The sequence below is a fragment of the Paralichthys olivaceus genome, chromosome 5, assembly GCF_024713975.1.
Source record: "Paralichthys olivaceus isolate ysfri-2021 chromosome 5, ASM2471397v2, whole genome shotgun sequence".
NCBI lineage: Eukaryota > Metazoa > Chordata > Actinopteri > Pleuronectiformes > Paralichthyidae > Paralichthys > Paralichthys olivaceus.
In genome coordinates, this window is record NC_091097.1 from 8,941,105 (window position 1) to 8,959,723 (window position 18,619).

Below are 18,619 nucleotides of genomic sequence, written 5' to 3' on the forward strand. Positions count from 1 at the left end.
CTGCCACCAGTCTGACCTCCCTCTCTCTTTCTCTCTCTTTCTCTTGTCACAGCTGACTGAGATCATGCAGCTGATGAACGCATATTTCAGTGCCATCCGTCGCCAGCGAGGGAAAGGGGAGGATGCGGACATCACCATAGCAGAAAGCACGGAGGTGGGCTTCCATCACCTGGCCTCGATGCAGACGCCCACCCTCCTGGAGCTGCCCTCACACCCCGTCTGAGAGGGACCCACACAAACCCCACCCCACCCCCAACTCCCCCTGTCTTCCTCCACGTGGCCCCCTAGGAGGCCCAGACCTGGTCCTCAGGACCCCGCGCCTCCTCCGCTGGGAACAGCACGGCAGCCAAAACAAAGAGAGGGCTGTTTTCGCTCCCCATCCATGAAAATAAACCCTTGCTGAGCTTTCCAGCTGAAGTAGCGGGCCAATGGAGGAGGGAGGGTGAACGAACGGCAAAGGACGAGAAGGCGAGGGGGGTTGTGTTTTGTGAGCGAGGCCTAGAAAACCCCAAGAAACGAGTGCGGTTGCTGATGAGGTGTCACACGTACCCCCCCCCTCACTCACACACACCCCATCCTGTCACACAACCACCTCTGTTAACCTACATGGCAACAACCCCCTCCCCTAGCCCAACCTCACCCCCTCAACAATGTGAGACACTGGTTGCCAAGTCGGGGAGATAGCGTGAGTTGTGGCAACAATAAGCTGTGGTGAAGGCTCAGAGTGCAAATACTTTCTCACCCTCGAAGTGTGCCATATTTGTGTTAACTTTCCTAGAAGGCAGTTGCCTCCCGTGCGCTGCTGAACTAGTGTTGCGAACGTTCAGTGCAAACCCTCCCGTCTCTGGCTCTCACTCCCTCACCCACACAGACTCACTTTCTCACGTGCCCCTACGCCAACATGTTCATCAGAGACAGTTAGTTTTCATAAGATCCCAGCCGGGCTTGCGTTACCTGGAACTGTTGATGCGGTGAGCCATGTGAACTTGGAACTAGAAACAGATGTTGAACTCTGTAGCCAAGTCATTTTGTCTGCCAGATCCATATAGAGACTCACCGATGAGATTTTCAGTTGTGAGTGTATTTGATTAAGACACTTCTTCCCTGGACGACGCGTTCAGGATCTGGGATAGTTGATTCACAGAAACCAAAGGATTTTGGAGCTGTTTGTTTGTTTTTTTTTTTTGTTTCCACCAAATGCTCTGATGTGTCCTTTTTTCGTGCTGCTCGTCTTGGCTGTAATCCTGGACACCAAACTTGGTAAACACTTGACTGATTGGATCAATTTTAGCTTGTGTCAGTAACTATTCTAATGCAGCTCTGCTCTGCTGACAAAAACAGGTGCTTCACTGTTTATTATTGTTATTTTCACAATGTATAAATCATCGAAGACATTGAACCCAGACCACACAGGAAGGCCCCAGTCAGAGCTGTGGATCATTTCATATTTATCATACAGTGCCCCCATCTGTCCCCTGCTATTTAAACAGAAACCTTCTAATCAGGCCATAGGTGCTTTTGTAGTATTATTTGTGCTTTTTTTTCCCCTTTTTTTTTTTTTACTGTGTTTTATGTCTTAAATGCAAACCCAGGTGCATTTTGAGATTGGGTTTGCTTTAACTGATCAGAGCCATGAATGCTCCTTATGATCAGATGTGTAACTCCTGTGTAGCTCCTTTGTGTTCACTGTTGTAGTATTTTTGTTTCACTGAGGCATGAGTTGGAGCATGGACCAAAGATATTTTTAATAAGCTTTTATAACATTTAATAATCCCAAGGCAGAAAAATCCCCCTTCGATTAATTAGTTTTTTACACCTGAATAACTTAAAATATTAAACCCCTCTGTTGTATACACCTTTATATTACTGTAGAGACCCGTTTAGGAATCTTGAGAATAATTGGCTTTGTAAAGATGATTTTACAGGATGCGATAAATGCGATAACCAGCGTCAAAACTAAAAGTGTTCTCAACATGGACGACCTTGATGAGTCATAGCCCTATCTCCTGCCCAGAAGCAGGTCTTTGCTTCTTTTTTACTGCAGCTGCAGGCAGCTCTGAGCTACATGTTTGAAAAGAAAAAAAAAAGAAAAATCAAACTGCGGATGTTGTTGCTTTATATTACGCTTGTTTGTACGCCACACGGTACCTTTTTATGTAATGTGTGTATAGTTAATTGCACTATTGTTTGTTTTAACCAACTTGGAAGTGCAATAAAAACTATAAATACTGTATGTAATTAATAAAAAACAGCACCATTTTACCATATTTAGTGTTCAGTACTATTGTTCAGCCTCACAGCTCATTTCCTCCATTTCATTTTCAGAAACTGTGCCTTTCTTGTGATTCAGCTAGTGAAATAGTCCAAGACTATTGTTTCACAAAGGAACTGTTTGATAAAAGGCATAAGTTTGGCGCCAGAGCTGGGAGTAACCCCCCTCTCCAAGCTTTTCTGGTTAAAAACAATAGCAGGTTGAGCAAGCGGTGCTAAGTGCCTTCACGTACCCCTGTGATAATGAGCCATAACCGAGTTTGTTGGAAGGGCATCGGGACACAGCAGCTCCAGGTGAGGGGGAAAATGGTTTTTAATCTTTTTTTTTTTCCCAGGAAAGCAACACGACCCTGTGTGATTACACCAAAAACAATGTGTTTATTTGTCATTTTCAGCAGGTCCAACAAGCAAAGCAACAAGGGAGAGTAAATTCATCAACACGAAAAAGAGAACGTTGGTGAGCCAGATATTATTTTAAGTATATTTACAGACATAGAGTATTACAGTGAGGTCCAGCCCTGTACACAGACATGTTAATCTGTACAAACTAATTTTTGTTGTACTCTTGGTGACATTTGCTTTTAAAATGTCAATGCAGTGAACAGAGCAGATGTTAACACCATTTTCTGTCCCAAACCCAAGTTCAACTTAATTCGTATAGGTCATGAACAGTGGTGACAAGTGAGTTATGCGTATCAGCAGCACAGATATGGGACAAAGCACCATGTAAAATGTCTGGGATGTAAGAACCTACATTAACCATTCAGCCAGTCCTACTCATTACTGAAGGCGTTTTATAGTCTGTGGACATTTTCCTGTAAATCAGCTTTGCTGGAGTTCATGTAAGAAAAAGAACAAACAAGGCAACAGGTTCTTAAATTGCTGAAAAAAAGGCAAAGAAATAGAAAAGTAAACAACAACTATCAACAACTATTTTATAGATTTTGTAGAAAACATTTATGCTTTCTGCACAGAATTGCAGAGAATAAGCACTTGTACTTTTACTTGACTATTATACTTATATAAACTACATTTCAGAATCAAAACTTTTGGTTAATATTAAGCTAGTGGGTGTTGCAGATCATCCCTCAGTCAGCACGCGATGAGTGAACGTTGAAACACACAACAAATCATATTTATATAACATACTGCAAAAAGCCAATAAATATTTTTTCAAGAGAAGCAGCTCAAGTCAAATGTGTTAATTTTGGGACATGTATGTGTAAAAGGGAGATGAATGGAGTTAGAATAAACTAAAAACACGTTTTGATTAATTGAGTTGTGGCTGAGACACAACACCTGTAAGTCCATTCACTGGTCCTGTGTGCCCCAGCAAATGTAGTCAGGTCGCGTGGCCGCGCTGTACTCGTCTATCAGCTGCTGGACGACTTCACGAGAGTTATCCAGCTCGTCAAAGTTGTCCTTGAATATGTCCTCTTTGCGGAACTGCTCCAGGAAGGCCTCACGCTTACGCAGTTTGTCATACTGCCGGCACGTCCGCTCAAACAGCTGTGGGACACCAAGAGACAGGACATCAAAACTAACACCAGGAAATGGGTTGGATTTCAGGTTCTTATCCTGACTTCTTTCAAAACACACTTTCCGTTTTGTTTAGTTGTTTTTTTACTTCTGTTACAAAAAAGGAAAATGAAATCTTCACTTAAACTTCCTTAGACAACTGTAAATTATTCTTACTTTTATTTTGACCTGAAGTTTTTAAAAAGTGTAATTCTGACATTGTAATATGACTATAAATATTATTTTCATAATGTCACAGGACTAAATATTCTAGCTTCACAGTCCATATTTTAAACCAGTCAAAAAAGTAGAAAGTGTCCACAGTTTGGAGTGAATGTCAGGTTTGGCAGCATAACAAGTTAAAACTCAATTTGTGTGGAATTCCCCTAGAACTGCTGTTGCGACGGCTTAACTTTACTCTTTAGGACGAAGCATTTCACACAAGATTAAAATGGGCAATTTTGAGTGATACAATATAAAAATTATGGATGCAACAATTTTTACAATTGCAGTTAGCAGCATATACAAACAACCTTTAAATTCATATTTGAATAAATTCATGATATTCATCAGTATCAGATGAACGACTAATAATGAACATCTCCAACACACACACACAGGTTATGTTGTATAAATAAACACTGGAGGAAAATGTAGCTGAACAGGCTGATGTCACAACTAAGATAAGCACTTACGGAGGAAATACTTGTGTGGTTGGCCATCATCAGACCACTGACTCTGTGGGCCGAAGGCAGGTAGGGAGATTTCCTGGACAACGCCACCTGGATGCTGGCAGGACCCCAGGGAATGAAGCTGGCAAGTTTGCGTTCTCGGATTCTTTGGAGGCTTTTATGAACCTACGGCAGTCGGTTGAAATAGGTTAAAATGCTGTCCAGACAGGTTAAGGGATGTGTAACACATAAGGTTATACTTTACACCTCATACACACAAAGAAACAAATGCCTACCTGTGTGGGGTCGACCTCTCCCTGGATGATGTTAAGGATGGCAATGTAGCAGTGACTTGGCTGCCTCTCTCTTCCTGTGGACACCATCACATTCTTGGGTTGCAGAAGCCTCCGCATCACATCCAGCACTGTGGTTTTCCTCACACTAGCAACCTGAGGCACAGTGGGGAGAGTAAAAAGCTTCTCAGTATTTCAAATATTAACTGCAAGAACACTTTCAATCGACTGACAGTGTATTAACCATACAGAGTTTTGCACTGGGTATATTCAGATGTTTTTGACTGATTTTATTTCTTCAGTGCAGGGTAAACAAATGTTCCTCAGTTTTATTTAATTTCTCTCAGTGGTCTGACCACAACTCACCGACTGGTCAGTAGTGAGTGGTGTGTACCCAGTCATAAGGAAGTGGAGGCGGGGTGTGGGGATGAGGGATGCAATCAGGCCAATGAGGTCGTTGTTCATGTAGCCTGGGTAGCGCAGGGTGGTTGTACTTGCAGACATGATGGTGGAAACCTGTGTGTATGAAAGTTCAATTAGACACAGAGCTTTTGAAATAACTGGTTAGAGCTTAGAAATAAGATAAAATCTGTAAAGGCTGAGAGATATAGTGCATGAATCTGGTTAATCCAGTTTTTGCACAATATCTAAAATGTCTATATGAAGTTACAGAAACATTTCTCTTTATAATGCAGGACAGGTGAACAGCACCCTAAGCTACAAAAACATATTATAAAATTATAGAAGTGGTAAATTATATACAAATTGTTGTCTATTTCAGGAGTGTGCTTAGCTTTTTTCAAATGCTGAAAATATGACGTATCATTTGGAAAGTGCAGCCATGTCATTCCTAACAAAGCTGAAATCCAGTCTGACATGCAACTGACTCGCCAAACTAGTTTGTGAATCTTTTAATTTTTGTAGTGAGCGAGGCGTGTCAAGTACAGTTTGTATTCTGAACAAAGACAACATGCTCAGACAGTCGGGTAGAAAGCACTCTAGAGCGAAAACTAAAACCTGCCCACTGACAGGATGATATGTTTCACTCACCAGCTGATTGATCTGGGAGAACGAGGGGTTCTGGATATGCAGTCTGTCTGTGGCGATGCGATTCAGAGCCGTGTTATCCAACACCACCTGACACACAAGCCCACAGAGTAATTATTGGACAAACTTAGAGAAAATTGGAGGAATAGATCCCCTCCAGCAAAACAACATGGGTGAAAGTCAATACACTGCTACCAAGTTAAAGAAAGAGTGATAGGGTATGGGAGTAATGACGCAGTCAAAGAACCTTTTAAAGAAGCAACACAGTGTGCCGTTGTTAGGAGAGCCGAACATAAAAGACGCACTGTACAGTTGCAACAGGGGGACCAATTCTTGGGCAGATTCTATTAGCTTTCCGGCTAATTTAATAAACATGAGGGGCTTATGCAAGACCCTGGAGGAAATAGGTATTAGAGAGGAAACCCCATTAGACTGTCAGAGTATCTCGGACTAATACAATCACTGATTTCAGAATGAGATTGAGTAAGTTCGATTTGCAATGCCCCAGTGATGGCACTGCAGTTTGCTGCTTTAATAGTCTTTTACACAAGCACAGCAGCGCCTTGAAAAGTAGCAGTTCAACAAACCGTCCGATAAAAGTCAAATCATCTGTCACATTCTTTCCCAAAAGATTTCTGCTGTTTTCAGCATTGCAGACATAAAATAACTCAAACGTATCGAAGCTTGTTTCAGGGCACGGTTAAACACACCAATGAACTTTAAGCTTTACGTGGATCATGATATCAAGGACAGCTGGGCAGTGAAATTACCAAATCCCTTTCATGAGTGGAGAGGGAACAATCTCGACCTTCATGTTTATGATTATTTGGGTGGAGTTTTCCTTTAAAGGCTAAATATCCACATTAAACAGCCTAGTTACAACTTGTCCAGTGTAGAAGTGGCTCTCGTCAATAAAATATAATTTTCTCAGGCTCACTGACAACACTGTATAAAAGTTCTGTGAGACATAAATCAAGCTTCATGCGTTTATACACGTTTGATGTCTTAACACTGTTTGACATGTGTACTTGTTGCAAGTGCTTGCAGCGGTTTGAACCCTGACATTTTGTCAGAACACGTGAAGACACACTTATTTAACTGTCTGACATCACATCATGACGTTATTGGTAATTTGACTGACCAGCTCTCTTAATCAAATTATTTTGTTATTTTGTCTCAGCTCACTGATAGTGGAACAGTTTAGCTTCTCTGTTGGATTTTACATTTGGTTTGCTCAGGTGGCAAAATCAAAAGATAACCAGGGGTTGTAAAAAGTAACTCATTCAGAATACAGTCATGTTTATAACATCTTGTGAGGGTTTTTAGTCCCACGGCAGCATTGTGAAGCAAAGGGAGCAATTTGATTACTCAACACCCTTCTCGAGTGCTACTGCTCACCACGCAGTCTGCGTTCTGGGTGAGCCTCTTCAGCGTCAGCAGCGAGTTGTACGGCTGAACGACCACATCACTCATCTCATCCTGGTTTGGGAAAACAGAGTAAGTCTGCACCAGCTTCTTTGGGTACCTGGGGATCATAACACAATATATATATTAACATAAACACACACCAGATCACTACAGAAATGTAAGTGACCAAGCTGCATGTGTGTATGTTAACCTGTCATTGAGTTTCTCCAGCAGATAGGATCCCAACCCTGAGCCCGTCCCCCCAGCAATGGAATGACACAAGACGAATCCCTGCAGAGACAAAGTGTTGCTCATTATTCACAATTCAGATTTACAGCTACAGCACGTGCCACGTGTGAGCTTATGATGCAGAGAGCTGAAAGTGTGTGGGTGACCAAATGCCTCTCTTCCTCTGCAGTTATATAAATGGGAGTGCAGCCCCACCTCACAAATAGGCTCCCTTATACCCCCCAAGACAGCCCTGTAATACCTGCCTTCTACACTCGCCCGGCTATTATCACCAGACATTCTACATGCCACACCCTGCCAACATACACATGCTCACGGCAACCCGGCCCACCTTCCTATCCAATGCACACATGAGTGCACACACTAAATAATAATGTGGGGTCATAATGTGAATGAGTTACAGAAATTGCAGACCTTAGAGGGGAAATGTGAGTGTTATTTTATGGGAGGCTGGCAGCTGAAGAAAGTCCACCACGGGAAAAAAAGAGCCTAAGAATAATAGTGAGGGATGGCTGGAATTTAGCTGGTTTCAGGATGACAGGCTCTGACACCATTTTAACATGCTGCTTCTATCAAATCATTCATTTCTACATGGATTTTACAACAAAGTCAAACAAGTCTACAAGACAAAGTCAAGTCAAATTTGAGAGCAATCAAGTATTCCCTGATACTGTTAGACTACGGGTAGATTACAGAACAGGCCCATTAGTCATTAGCTCAGCGCCCCAAATGCTCAGCAGGCCACTTGAGATTCTGAGTTTGAGAAAACCTGCTAACATGTTACTAACAGAGACTGAAAAGGAAGACAGAGATACAAAATGGCCAATAGGAGAGAAGGGGTCACAACAAGATACAAACTGACTCCAAAGGGACAAAAAAGTAAAAAGAGATAGAAAAATGAAATTACATGTCCGTGCCCAGGACGTTAACTAAAAACAACACTTTGCTACTTTCTTGGTTGCTTGAGATACAAGCTCAGTAGCAAGTTGTTCTTGAGTGAGATGAAGTTGACTGTAATGGGTAATATTTCTAAAAACAGACATATTACTTTGTTTCTATGTTAGTTTTCAAAAATCCACACAGCCACAGCTGATTCCCCCAGAACAAGGGACAGTCAGTCTGTGATAAATGATAAACTTGCCTCCAAACTGTCACTGCCATCTGCCTCACGGTCAATGATGTCAAAGATGTCTTCTTGGATTTTTTTGCCCTGAAGGAAAAACATCACAGGTGTATCAAGTTATGTCTCTTTTTTCATAATAATCAACGTTTGAGATAGGAACACGTAACATTCAGTGGTCACCTGTGAATATCCACTGGCCCAGTTGTTGCCGGCACCTCCTCCATGCTCAGAGAGGTAGATGTTCTCTGGGTTGTAAAGGTTTGCATAAGGGGAGTTGAGGATGGAATGGATCACCCTCGGCTCCAGGTCCAGGAGCACTGCACGGGGGATGTAGTGCTCATCGTCAGCCTGTGAAGTTTCACAAACAACTAGAGGTGAGCTGGTGAAACTGGGCTGATTTAAGGAAGCTGTGTTCTTACACCATTTTATACAACAAGTACAAGTGGGCCATCTAGTGGTGAACAACCTTGGCTGCACACAAGAATCTGTGCTGTATATATCTCACTGAGCACTTTGAGGAACATCAGTACATTAGAACAATATCCGTGCAATTATCAAATCGTGTACAATCGTAACTCGATGTTGATGTTAAATATTACAACAGAGAACAACAAGGTCTCATCCTGTGACTGTTGGTGTAACTGACTGTGAAGTGTTGATGAGTTTTCTCAGTGTGGTGAGGATAGAAAACATCCAATGAGGAGCAGCTCTGAGGACAGACACGTCCTGTAGAGGAGAGAGGTCAGAGGAGACAGGTGAGAAGCCCCTGCTCTAGTTACCTGGTAGAAGAACACATCCTTTCTGTCGGTCCCCTCAGTTGCAAACTCCTCAACAATCCCCTCTGGACTGATGCCATGTTCTCCACACAGCTGCTTCCAAAACTCAAACCCGACTGAAACAGAGGAAGGAGCAGGGTAGGCATAAACGTAACATTTGGGCATGTTGATTAACTATTGACGACCTTATGAGTCCATTAAACAAACAGTAAACTACCACTGGTAGCTAACACGAACATGCATTAGATGGTATTTTATGCACAGAAACCCCGGTAGCCACAAGTTAGCTTGGTTACCCTGACTAATCTAGTTTTGTTTTGAGCTTAGCTGCACTTGATGTTGACGTCGTTACACGGCGATGACTAACAGATCATCTCAGCTAGCTGATGAACACAGGACACTGGACAGAAGATGGAGGATCCCAACATGAACTGCGTCTTTCACGTACTCTGGTTTCCACACTGTCCCAGCTGAAGGGTTATGATCTCCCGCGGCATGTTTGGTCCTCAGCTCGGCTCCTGGTTTAGCTAGCCTGCTAGCTGCTGGCTAGCGAAATGATACAAGGGACCCAGACCGCAGAGTGAGCAGCTGCCCGCTCCTTCCCGCTTAGAAGGAAGAAGCTGGTGTTTATACTGCAGAGCGCCACCTACTGTGTCGGTGTATGTAGTGCCGCCTTTCACTTTTTAAGATAAGATAAAATGAAACTTTAGTTGTTGGAAATTCAGTTGTCAGAATGAGGTAGACAAGATAATATAAAAATATAAAAGAAAGGCAATACAATACAATTTTAAATAAAGAAAGAATATGTATATATGTACATTATATACACCTTTTCATTGTAGTGGTCTGTATATAGAAAGATAATAGAAATAATAATTGTTAATTCATTGTTTATTTGACATTTCTTTTGAGAAAGAAATGTATCTTTCTATAAACAAACCATTACAATGAAAAGGTACAGCCCTGATTACAAATACACTTAATAATAGAAAGATACATTTCTTTCTGTGAAACTCATGCTTATGTGCAATCAATTTCACTGTACATATGTTCACACGGTACATATTCTGTTTACAATTGTATACATTAGTTTGTATTCAATTTATAAGTATTTATAAGTATTGCATGATCGTTATTATTACTTTACGAATTTTCGATGGCCCTCTTTCTGCTGTACTTTGCAAATGTCCCCACTGTGGGACGAATAAAGGATTATCTTATTTTATTATATACCCTCATTTTTTGTACATTTATAGCGGAACCCGTCAAACATGTGAAATAATTTCTATCCAAAATATTTTGATCCACCGAAGCTGGACATTTTTATTAGTTATTCATTTTCTTGTTGTGAGGAATTTCTAAATAAAAGCTGACCCATCTACATGAAGTAATAGGGTTAGGTCCTGTCAAATAAACAATGAATTAACAAGTGTTAAGTGTATTTGTAATCAGGGCTGTCAATCAGATCTTATTTGTGTTTGACGTGTCAATGTTTATGAGTTGATAAATTACCAGGCACTTTAGGAGCCAGATAAAACAAGTAAACAGAAACATGAACACATCAACCCAAGCGTTGGTCGGTTTGTTTGTCCACGAGGCACTTCAAAGTAAACAAAGCACAAATATTCCTATCGCACCTGAACGCAGCATGACACAGGGGCTCGTGCGGATTCTGATTGGACCGCTGCGCTTCGAGAAAAACAGGTTGCGCCATATTGTCCTGTTTCCGAGGAGAGCGCTTCATTTCTGCAAAAATGACTAAATAGTAAGTGTCAGTCTGTTTTAAACACATTCCCTCAGTAGCCACGGGAGCTTGTTTGTCTGTAGCACAGTCTGGTGTTTCGCTATAGACGCTAACTCGCTGAGGCAACTGGAGGTGCCAGCTGCTAGCCTAAATCCGTTAGCGCATATCTGTTAGCCGGTGCTGTCGCTGTGTGGCGGCGGCTCTGCGCTTCCTCTCTCTACCTGTTTCCTCTCGAGTCGCCATCGCTTACTTTAACCTTCATATTCTGCAGGCTTTACTTGTTTTAAGATGGCTCACACCGGGGTACTGGAAGACGCATCCATGGAGGACAGCTCCGACAACCAGGGGTCTAGTGTCTGCCTGCGAAGTCGCCCATGCTCCAGCGAGAGAGACGGTCAGGTACGGGCTGTCAAAGCCGCTCTTCAGTCCAGGTTGGGGCCCTACGAGCGCGTCCTGACCTACCTGCAGTCCGTCCTGGTGTGGGAGAGACCCCTGCAGTGTCTGCTTCTCTACACCGTGGTCAACATTGTGTTCTGGTGAGTTTCTACTGATTTTAGCAAAACAAAGTTTGTGTGTTTTGATGGCACACTGATTTGTGTTTGTGTTACAGCAACATGCATTCACTCAAAACAGACTCTGGTGGTCCAGACTTAAGCCAACACGACTGAGAGCAGCTGGTGCTTTTACACAATGCAAACGTTTCACCTGTCAGTTGAAGACGAGACAGATGGCTGGCTAGTGGCTCTATTTATAGACTCACTCCACAGATGCATCTATCTTAACTCTGATGTTTCTCTTTACTGAACTGGCGTCTTGATATTGAAACGGCGAGGTGCCTGTTAAATGCACTGTACCTGTTTCATTGCTCATGCTTGTGTCTGTGAGAGATTCACCAGTCCATGTGTTGTCACTGCAGAAGTAAGTGGATTTGATACAGCCAACCTCTAAGGCATCAAATATACAGCACATATCATTTAACATATAAATTAGGGGATTTTGAATATTCTTGAATGACTAGAATCACTGACCTGGGACACAAATGAGGGGAAGGCGGACTGGCTGGCCTGCTTCTGGTGCTTTTTCTAAATTAGACCAGTAGGTATGTCAAACCGTTCAAAGTGTCTCCCATTTAGTTGTACTTCAGAACACTTTAGGTAGCGAAGGCCAGTTCCTGCCTAAATAAATCCATTAATGTCCTATACTAATGCATCATCACTGCATCACTTGGAGATAGGGCAGCAGTATAAACAACCTCCCAGACAGCAGGTCATTGATGATGTCCAGTTTTAACAAGCAGGAGTGACAAAATGGGCCCAATACAATTAAATCCAATGCTTCCACACCACAAACTGCCTCTTCAGAAGGAGCTGTGGAGATACAGTATCAGTTTACAGTCTGTTCTATTGTTTTTTTGTATTTTAGTTAAAGTGTACACTCACTCCCTTGTGTTTACTGTGCTATTTCCACAGTGACCTTATTAGCTGTACCCTGCATCTACCCCAAATACTTAAACACACCATTGTGCCAACACATTCTTTGTTAGGTTAATCTCTAACTGCTGATTGGCAGAATTCTCTAACATCGTTGTGGTCAACACATTTTGAAGTCTTGTGATCTGAAACTGGACCAACACTTCCAGAATTGTGTTGAAGTCCAAGGCAGTGAAATCCGGCCGTGTGAACAACTCCTGTCATATTTCAATATAGATGTACAGACTGCAGCCTTTTCACTAGTTAGTGGATTGGCAATTTTATTTATATAACAAGTGTCATTACTTTTCAAGAGGAAATGTTGTTTTCTCATCCTATTTAATTACCATAATTGAAAGAGCTCTAGTGGATGTAGCACACATCAGAACAGGGATAAGTTCCTCTTTTTTAGTTTTGACTAAAGGAAAGAAAAGCTCATCACTTGAGGGGTTTTTAGTTTTATCAATCCTCCACTAGGTTGATGAATTATATAACTTTGTTTACTCCCGGGGTAACAGTTAGGGGATGTACTGTATGTTCATGTGTTCTGTTGCCCTTCAGGTTCTTCGCCTTGAGCTCACTGCGCCTCCTGTTCCTGCTGGCTTTTGGCCTGGCTGTGGTTGTCTGTGTTGATACCTGGAAAAACAAGATCTGGCCAGAAATCAGAGGTGGGTGCTAGGGAGTCACGTTTTTGTACTTTATTTAATTTTACCCCTCGACTGCCCTATTTTCCTTTTGTTAATTGTATCTTAGATCATTCCCCAGTTTTACGTCATTGCCTCAAATGTACTTCTGTTATCAGAATAGATATGCAGCCCTGCACCATGGACTTTACAAGTGATTCATTTTACACAAGGGGCAGTTAATATATTTTTGAGCTTTTAGTGAGTGAACAAAGTCCTCAGGACACTGTAGATGAAAGAGAACAGAAGCTACCATGTACATAATATGTCCAAGCCAATGGGAACCCCCATAGCTCACCTGGTGGAGCACACATTACAAACAAGGCTGAGTATTTACTTGAGCAGCACAGATTCAAATCCACCACCCCCTCCCCTTCACTTCCTGTGTCTCAACTGTCTCTATATAATCAAGCAGAAATTCCAAAAATTATAAATAAAAAAACGTTTTAAGCTATACTGCACACGTTTGTTATAGGGTATGCAGTGTTTCTTAAAGTGATGAATGTTTTTTCTCTCCCAACAGTCCGAAACGTGGATGAATCAGAAAATGAGAGGTTTGTTACTTTAGGCACAGTTTATCACCTGCTATAATTCTTAAAGCATTAATGATACAATAAGACAAATTAAAATAGTTTTGTTTACTTTTCCAGCTGGGGTCTGGTGCAGCCTGGCATCCTCAGTGTGCCTGAATTGTGCCACCATATTGCTGAGGCCTGGGTCAGCGGAACAGTTATCACGTCCAATGTGGTTCAATACAAACGACACAACCCTGGCAAGGTAAGGGCCACACAAGGTATCCAGAAAACCTCATTCCATATATGTATGAAATGTGAGAGATAAATACATGCACCATACTCAACATGTATTATAGTTGCTGACCTCATCCCCTGTGTGTTTTTTTGCTATGTCAGTTTTGCATCCTGACCTGTGGAGTGTTCACCTGTCTGGCTGTGGTTGGCCGCTACATTCCTGGCTTGGTGCTTTCCTACTCTGCCTGTGAGTCCAAGGAGTTAAATCTGCCCTAAATAAAGACCCAGGCCCCTTCACAAGACTACAATGACAGGGAAACTTAGCCTGACTATTTCTATTAAGAATGCATGGGTGGTGAAACAAGATCTGTGGTGCCTCAGTACCAGGGCCTAGTCCATGAGGTGATTAAAGCCAGGATGAGACACACAGGGCAGGAGTGAAGGAGGGAATAGAGCCAGACAGAAAGCTAAGGAGGTCAGGCTGAAACCAGGCTAATCTCCTAACGTCCAACCAGTGTAGGCTGCAGAGTTTGGGAGTAGAGACCTGACTGTCTGAAACTATCCACAGCAGCTTGTAGTCTACATGTTAACTCCCTGCCGCTCCCTCTGTTTCACTTTGTCTATCTCTACTGAAGCTGACAAAGCCATGTGAGTGTCTATCTACAGTGAGCAGAGTACTTGATACTGAAACTGTACAGAACAGAAGTAACCACAATTTCTTCTTATTGCATATACTACACAGCACAACAGAATTACCTCTTTCTTCTTGTTGACTAATATTGTCTTGCCTTTGTCCTCTAGTGTTAGCTACTCTCCTGGCCCCTCTGGCAGCGTATCACAGGGTTTTTCAGCATGTGTGCGTGAAGCTGGAGCCAGTCCTGCAGCGGCTGGATTTCAGCGGCACTGGATACATGATGTCAAAGCCTATTGATAATCAGTGTAAGTAGTACATCAAATTCTATTATGGTGTCAGTAAGATGAACCTTTAATCAGTTAAGCTTTCTGCATGTTAAACTGAAAATGCAAATTAAATAAAAAAGCTACTATAAACACAATAAACAAATGAATGTGTTGTTACGTCACACATGGTAAATGATATAAAAGATACAAATACATAACTCTTGATTTATTTAAAGTTGTATATTGTTCTGCAGTCCTGCGGAGGCCGATCCGTGGTGCAGCCTCAGGCGAAGCCAGCGACAGTGAAGAGGAGTTGGCTGCTTTCTGCCCAACAGTAAGTCTTTCATTGTTTGTGAATATCAGTTGGTTGTTGATTTAGTTTTCCTAAATGTCTGAAAGGTTCTCTTGACATTGTGCTCTCATATAGTTGTTATGGCAATGTGCTTAACTTCTGGCTCCATGATCTTACTTTCACTTTACATGCACGGCTCACCATAATATGTGTAGAGACATGTCTAATCTTGTTTAATGAATAATTGTTCATGCCTTTGTTCTGTTTATATAGTGTCAACGTGACAGCTGAAATAATGCAGACTCTTGCTGTGAGAAAGTGTGAGATATGAAATTGAAATAGTTTAAATATTGAATACTTGGCTACGGCTTTGTATCCTGCCAGGGTTATTTACAGTAGCTCATCTAAGCTGCTTCCTGTTGAGGTTTGGAACTTCACATGATGTGCTGTGTCTGTCATGTTTATTTTTGCCTTGTGTGTGGGTGAGGAAGCCTGCAAAGAGAATTCGAGCAACAGAGCGGAAAAAACGTTGGTGACGCACAGAAAGTTTTCAAATCTTCTCTGAACAGAGCAAAAAAACTAAAATAAAAGTTTTTGCTTAGATTATGACTAATGTCTAAAAAGAAAATGTAGCACACAACCTAAACTATTTCAAATGTGTTGTCTTTCATAGTTTGATGATGCTGTTGTTGCAAAGGAGCTTGCGCTGACAGACTCTGAGCACTCTGATGCTGAGGTGTCCTACACTGACAATGGAACATTTAACCTATCACGAGGTCAGACCCCACTCACAGAGGGCTCTGAGGGTAAGTGTGCAAGCACTGTAGATTTTCTTTTTAATGTTTTCTGGTTTGTCCTCATCTCTGACCTTGTCCGTGTGCGTATTTTCAGACCTTGACAGACACAGTGATGCTGAGGAATCCTTTGCTGCAGACCTCCCGGACTTCCCCTCCATAAACCCTGATGCAACTCTGATGGATGATGACGACGACACAAGCATCGGGTTACCTAGTCTTGCTCTATCCGGGCTAGCTAGTCATCGGGCTTCAGTGCTGGATATGGATGCTCATCTGGACTCGGACCAGGAGGATCTGGATTCAGAGCTCTCTCTCAGCGGCCTGCCACCTGCCTCTGATTTCACTGGAGACTTGGCTGGAATCATCGCCAGCAACATGATCCAGGCGGCGTTGGCCGGGGCAATGCAGCCCAGGCCTCCTGCTGCCCAACACAGAGAAGGTCCTCCCAAGGCCAGAGCCCACAGGAGCTACCGCAAGCAATCCAGCTCCGAGCTGGACACAGACTTGGACGGAGAGGACTTTGAAATGCTGGATCAGTCTGAACTGAACCAGATGGATCCCATTGGTGGAGGAGGGGGTAGTAGACGGGGAGAGAGCCAGGGGTCTAACTTCTTATCTAGCCTGCTGGGTAAACCACAGTAGTGTGTGAATGTATGTGTGTGTGCGTGCATGTTGATGAGCTGTGAATGTGATGATTTTAGGTTCCAGCAGCCCTGCTTCTGATTGGCATCAGTTGATCACTGTGAAGTATTTTATTTTTCAAACTTTCTCCTCTACTTTTAAACCCTGATCATCCACAAAAATCAACTTATACTTTGTAGGCTGAGCAATATGAAATGCAGCCATAAAAAAGCATAAAGACAATAAATACACCAGCATTAATAGGCCTTGTTGCAGTTAAGAGGGTATTTATTATCAACATTAAATGAAGAAGAACGTTTCCCATTAAAATCTTTTCTACTGAGAGGTCTAGACATACAGGGCTATTTAACATGGGACCAAATATGACATTCCTGTTGGTTGAGCTGAGCCATGTTGATTTAACACCATCGTGAAACAGCATTTCCGTGTTTTGCCTTTAAGTGAGTGAAATATTTAAGATAGATAAATCAGTCCCTGCTTTTTCCATGACATTTAGTCAAAGAAACAGTTTATATCTCTGTAGATGTTCGTTCTCTGTTGTCGACATGTGGTTATGATCTGTTAGAAGTTATTTGATGTTACAGGCAGACAGAGAAGAATTGACTTTCTTTTCCAAACACTTGTGGAGTTGAACAGAGATTCTCCTCTATTAAGAACATGAATAATATTTGGATCAAAGTTTGAGTTAGCTTTCTGTGTGGTTTTCTGCTGAAGACATATTCATATATTATCAGGAGCTTATTTTATTATTTTCAAAGTCACATTCGTCTTAAGATCTCTGACCCAGTGGAGCATTTGAAGTTGTTTTATGAGATATATATCTTTTTGAATAAGTTAATTTCTCTTTCCTTTAATACAGCTCAGTAACATATTGTGTCCATGTTTAATACCTTGAATGAGCCCTGAGCTTTGTGTTTTCTTTTTCAGAAGAGATATTTAAACACATTTCTTTGTTTTATCATCTTTGTATTTCTTGTAGTCGACAGTCATGCTGAACGTTTTAAAGAGAAAAGTCTAATATTCTTCTATCCATGGATATTTTACTATTTTAATGAGGAAACATGTTTACATTAAAATTTGCTTTAGAAAGAAGTATTATTGGCTTTGTGTGCTGACCAGCCAGATCTCTACTCGATGGACAAACCATATCTGTGTTTCATAATTTTACAGTGGACACGGCACATCAAACACACACAAGCTACTGTTAAGATTTAATATTTGAAAGAGTGTAACAATGCTGGGTTTTTATTGAGGAAAGACACATTTCTCGCTTTCATTGTGTTATTTTGAGAAGAAAAGCTGTAGCTGCGGGAGTTGGATCCTCACTCATGGAAGTGACGTAGAAAAGTGCACTGATAGGACAACGCTGGGATTTTGATGCTAAATAAAAAACGAGTAGGGTAAGTTCATGCACCTCAATTACCAAGAAAGTTGCTGCTCTCTGAAGAGTCACTTCCTCAATGAGTTACCTGTTGTCAGTTTGATAATGTCATGTGCATTGTAGTTGTATTTTCTTCTGTCACTGGTTTTGATATGTTTTGATGTGCAAATCATATTGAATAAAATCTTTGCAATTACGTCTGGTCTCTGGTGAAATGTGACGACGCTGTTTAGGTTATTCCAGAGTGTCTGATTAATGACTAAATTACCCACAGCACATTTGAATACTTGAGAGTATCGGTCAGGGTTAGGGTCTGTCTTCAGTGAATCAGAGCAGTGGATTTTTAAGTCTGCTAAACAAAATGAATGTTCTAACCCACACACACCTTGGCCCATGGTCAAATATATATATATATATATATATATATATATATATATATATATATATTATTATAAGGATTAATTTCGTTTGTATTTTATTTCCAAAATGAGTAGTTCATTCACTCTATAGAATATGCATTCATATAATATGTAAACTTGAGGAGCTTTACTGACTTGCTCTGAGACAATCCAAGAGTTCTCACTCTGCTCTTTTTCCGGATATCTTG

The 18,619-nt window shown here is 41.6% G+C and overlaps 3 protein-coding genes across 4 annotated transcripts in view; 2 read left to right on the forward strand and 1 right to left on the reverse strand.

The window, feature by feature from the left end:
- Window positions 1-2,267, forward strand: part of plekhh3 (pleckstrin homology, MyTH4 and FERM domain containing H3) — a 32,851-nt gene extending 30,584 nt beyond the window's left edge. Inside the window, exon 13 of the mRNA XM_020094715.2 lies at window positions 53-2,267. Within this exon, the coding sequence (XP_019950274.2) occupies window positions 53-223 (171 nt within the window). The 3' untranslated portion in view covers window positions 224-2,267. The remainder of the gene's footprint in view (window positions 1-52) is intronic.
- Window positions 2,268-2,629: 362 nt separating this feature from the next.
- On the reverse strand, window positions 2,630-9,986 carry tubg1 (tubulin, gamma 1). Its single transcript, XM_020094785.2, has 11 exons — window positions 9,804-9,986; window positions 9,359-9,471; window positions 8,760-8,927; window positions 8,598-8,666; window positions 7,419-7,498; window positions 7,199-7,325; window positions 5,804-5,890; window positions 5,120-5,269; window positions 4,757-4,909; window positions 4,485-4,646; window positions 2,630-3,780 (listed from the first exon to the last, which is right to left on the reverse strand). The coding sequence occupies exons 1-11, from the start codon at window positions 9,850-9,852 to the stop codon at window positions 3,583-3,585; spliced, it is 1,356 nt and encodes a 451-aa protein (XP_019950344.1). The 5' UTR covers window positions 9,853-9,986; the 3' UTR covers window positions 2,630-3,582.
- Window positions 9,987-10,965: 979 nt separating this feature from the next.
- retreg3 (reticulophagy regulator family member 3) lies at window positions 10,966-18,208 on the forward strand. 2 transcript variants are annotated; one of them, XM_069525734.1, is made up of 10 exons: window positions 10,966-11,120; window positions 11,371-11,635; window positions 13,130-13,236; window positions 13,775-13,805; window positions 13,884-14,028; window positions 14,163-14,247; window positions 14,802-14,939; window positions 15,155-15,234; window positions 15,866-15,998; window positions 16,084-18,208. In XM_069525734.1, exons 2-10 carry the CDS (start codon window positions 11,388-11,390, stop codon window positions 16,629-16,631), a joined length of 1,515 nt encoding a protein of 504 aa, XP_069381835.1. In that variant the 5' UTR covers window positions 10,966-11,120; window positions 11,371-11,387; the 3' UTR covers window positions 16,632-18,208. The 2 variants fall into 2 exon arrangements, with proteins under 2 accessions (XP_069381835.1, XP_019950296.1); XM_020094737.2 differs by having other exon boundaries at window positions 13,902-14,028.
- The last annotated feature ends 411 nt before the right edge of the window (window positions 18,209-18,619 follow it).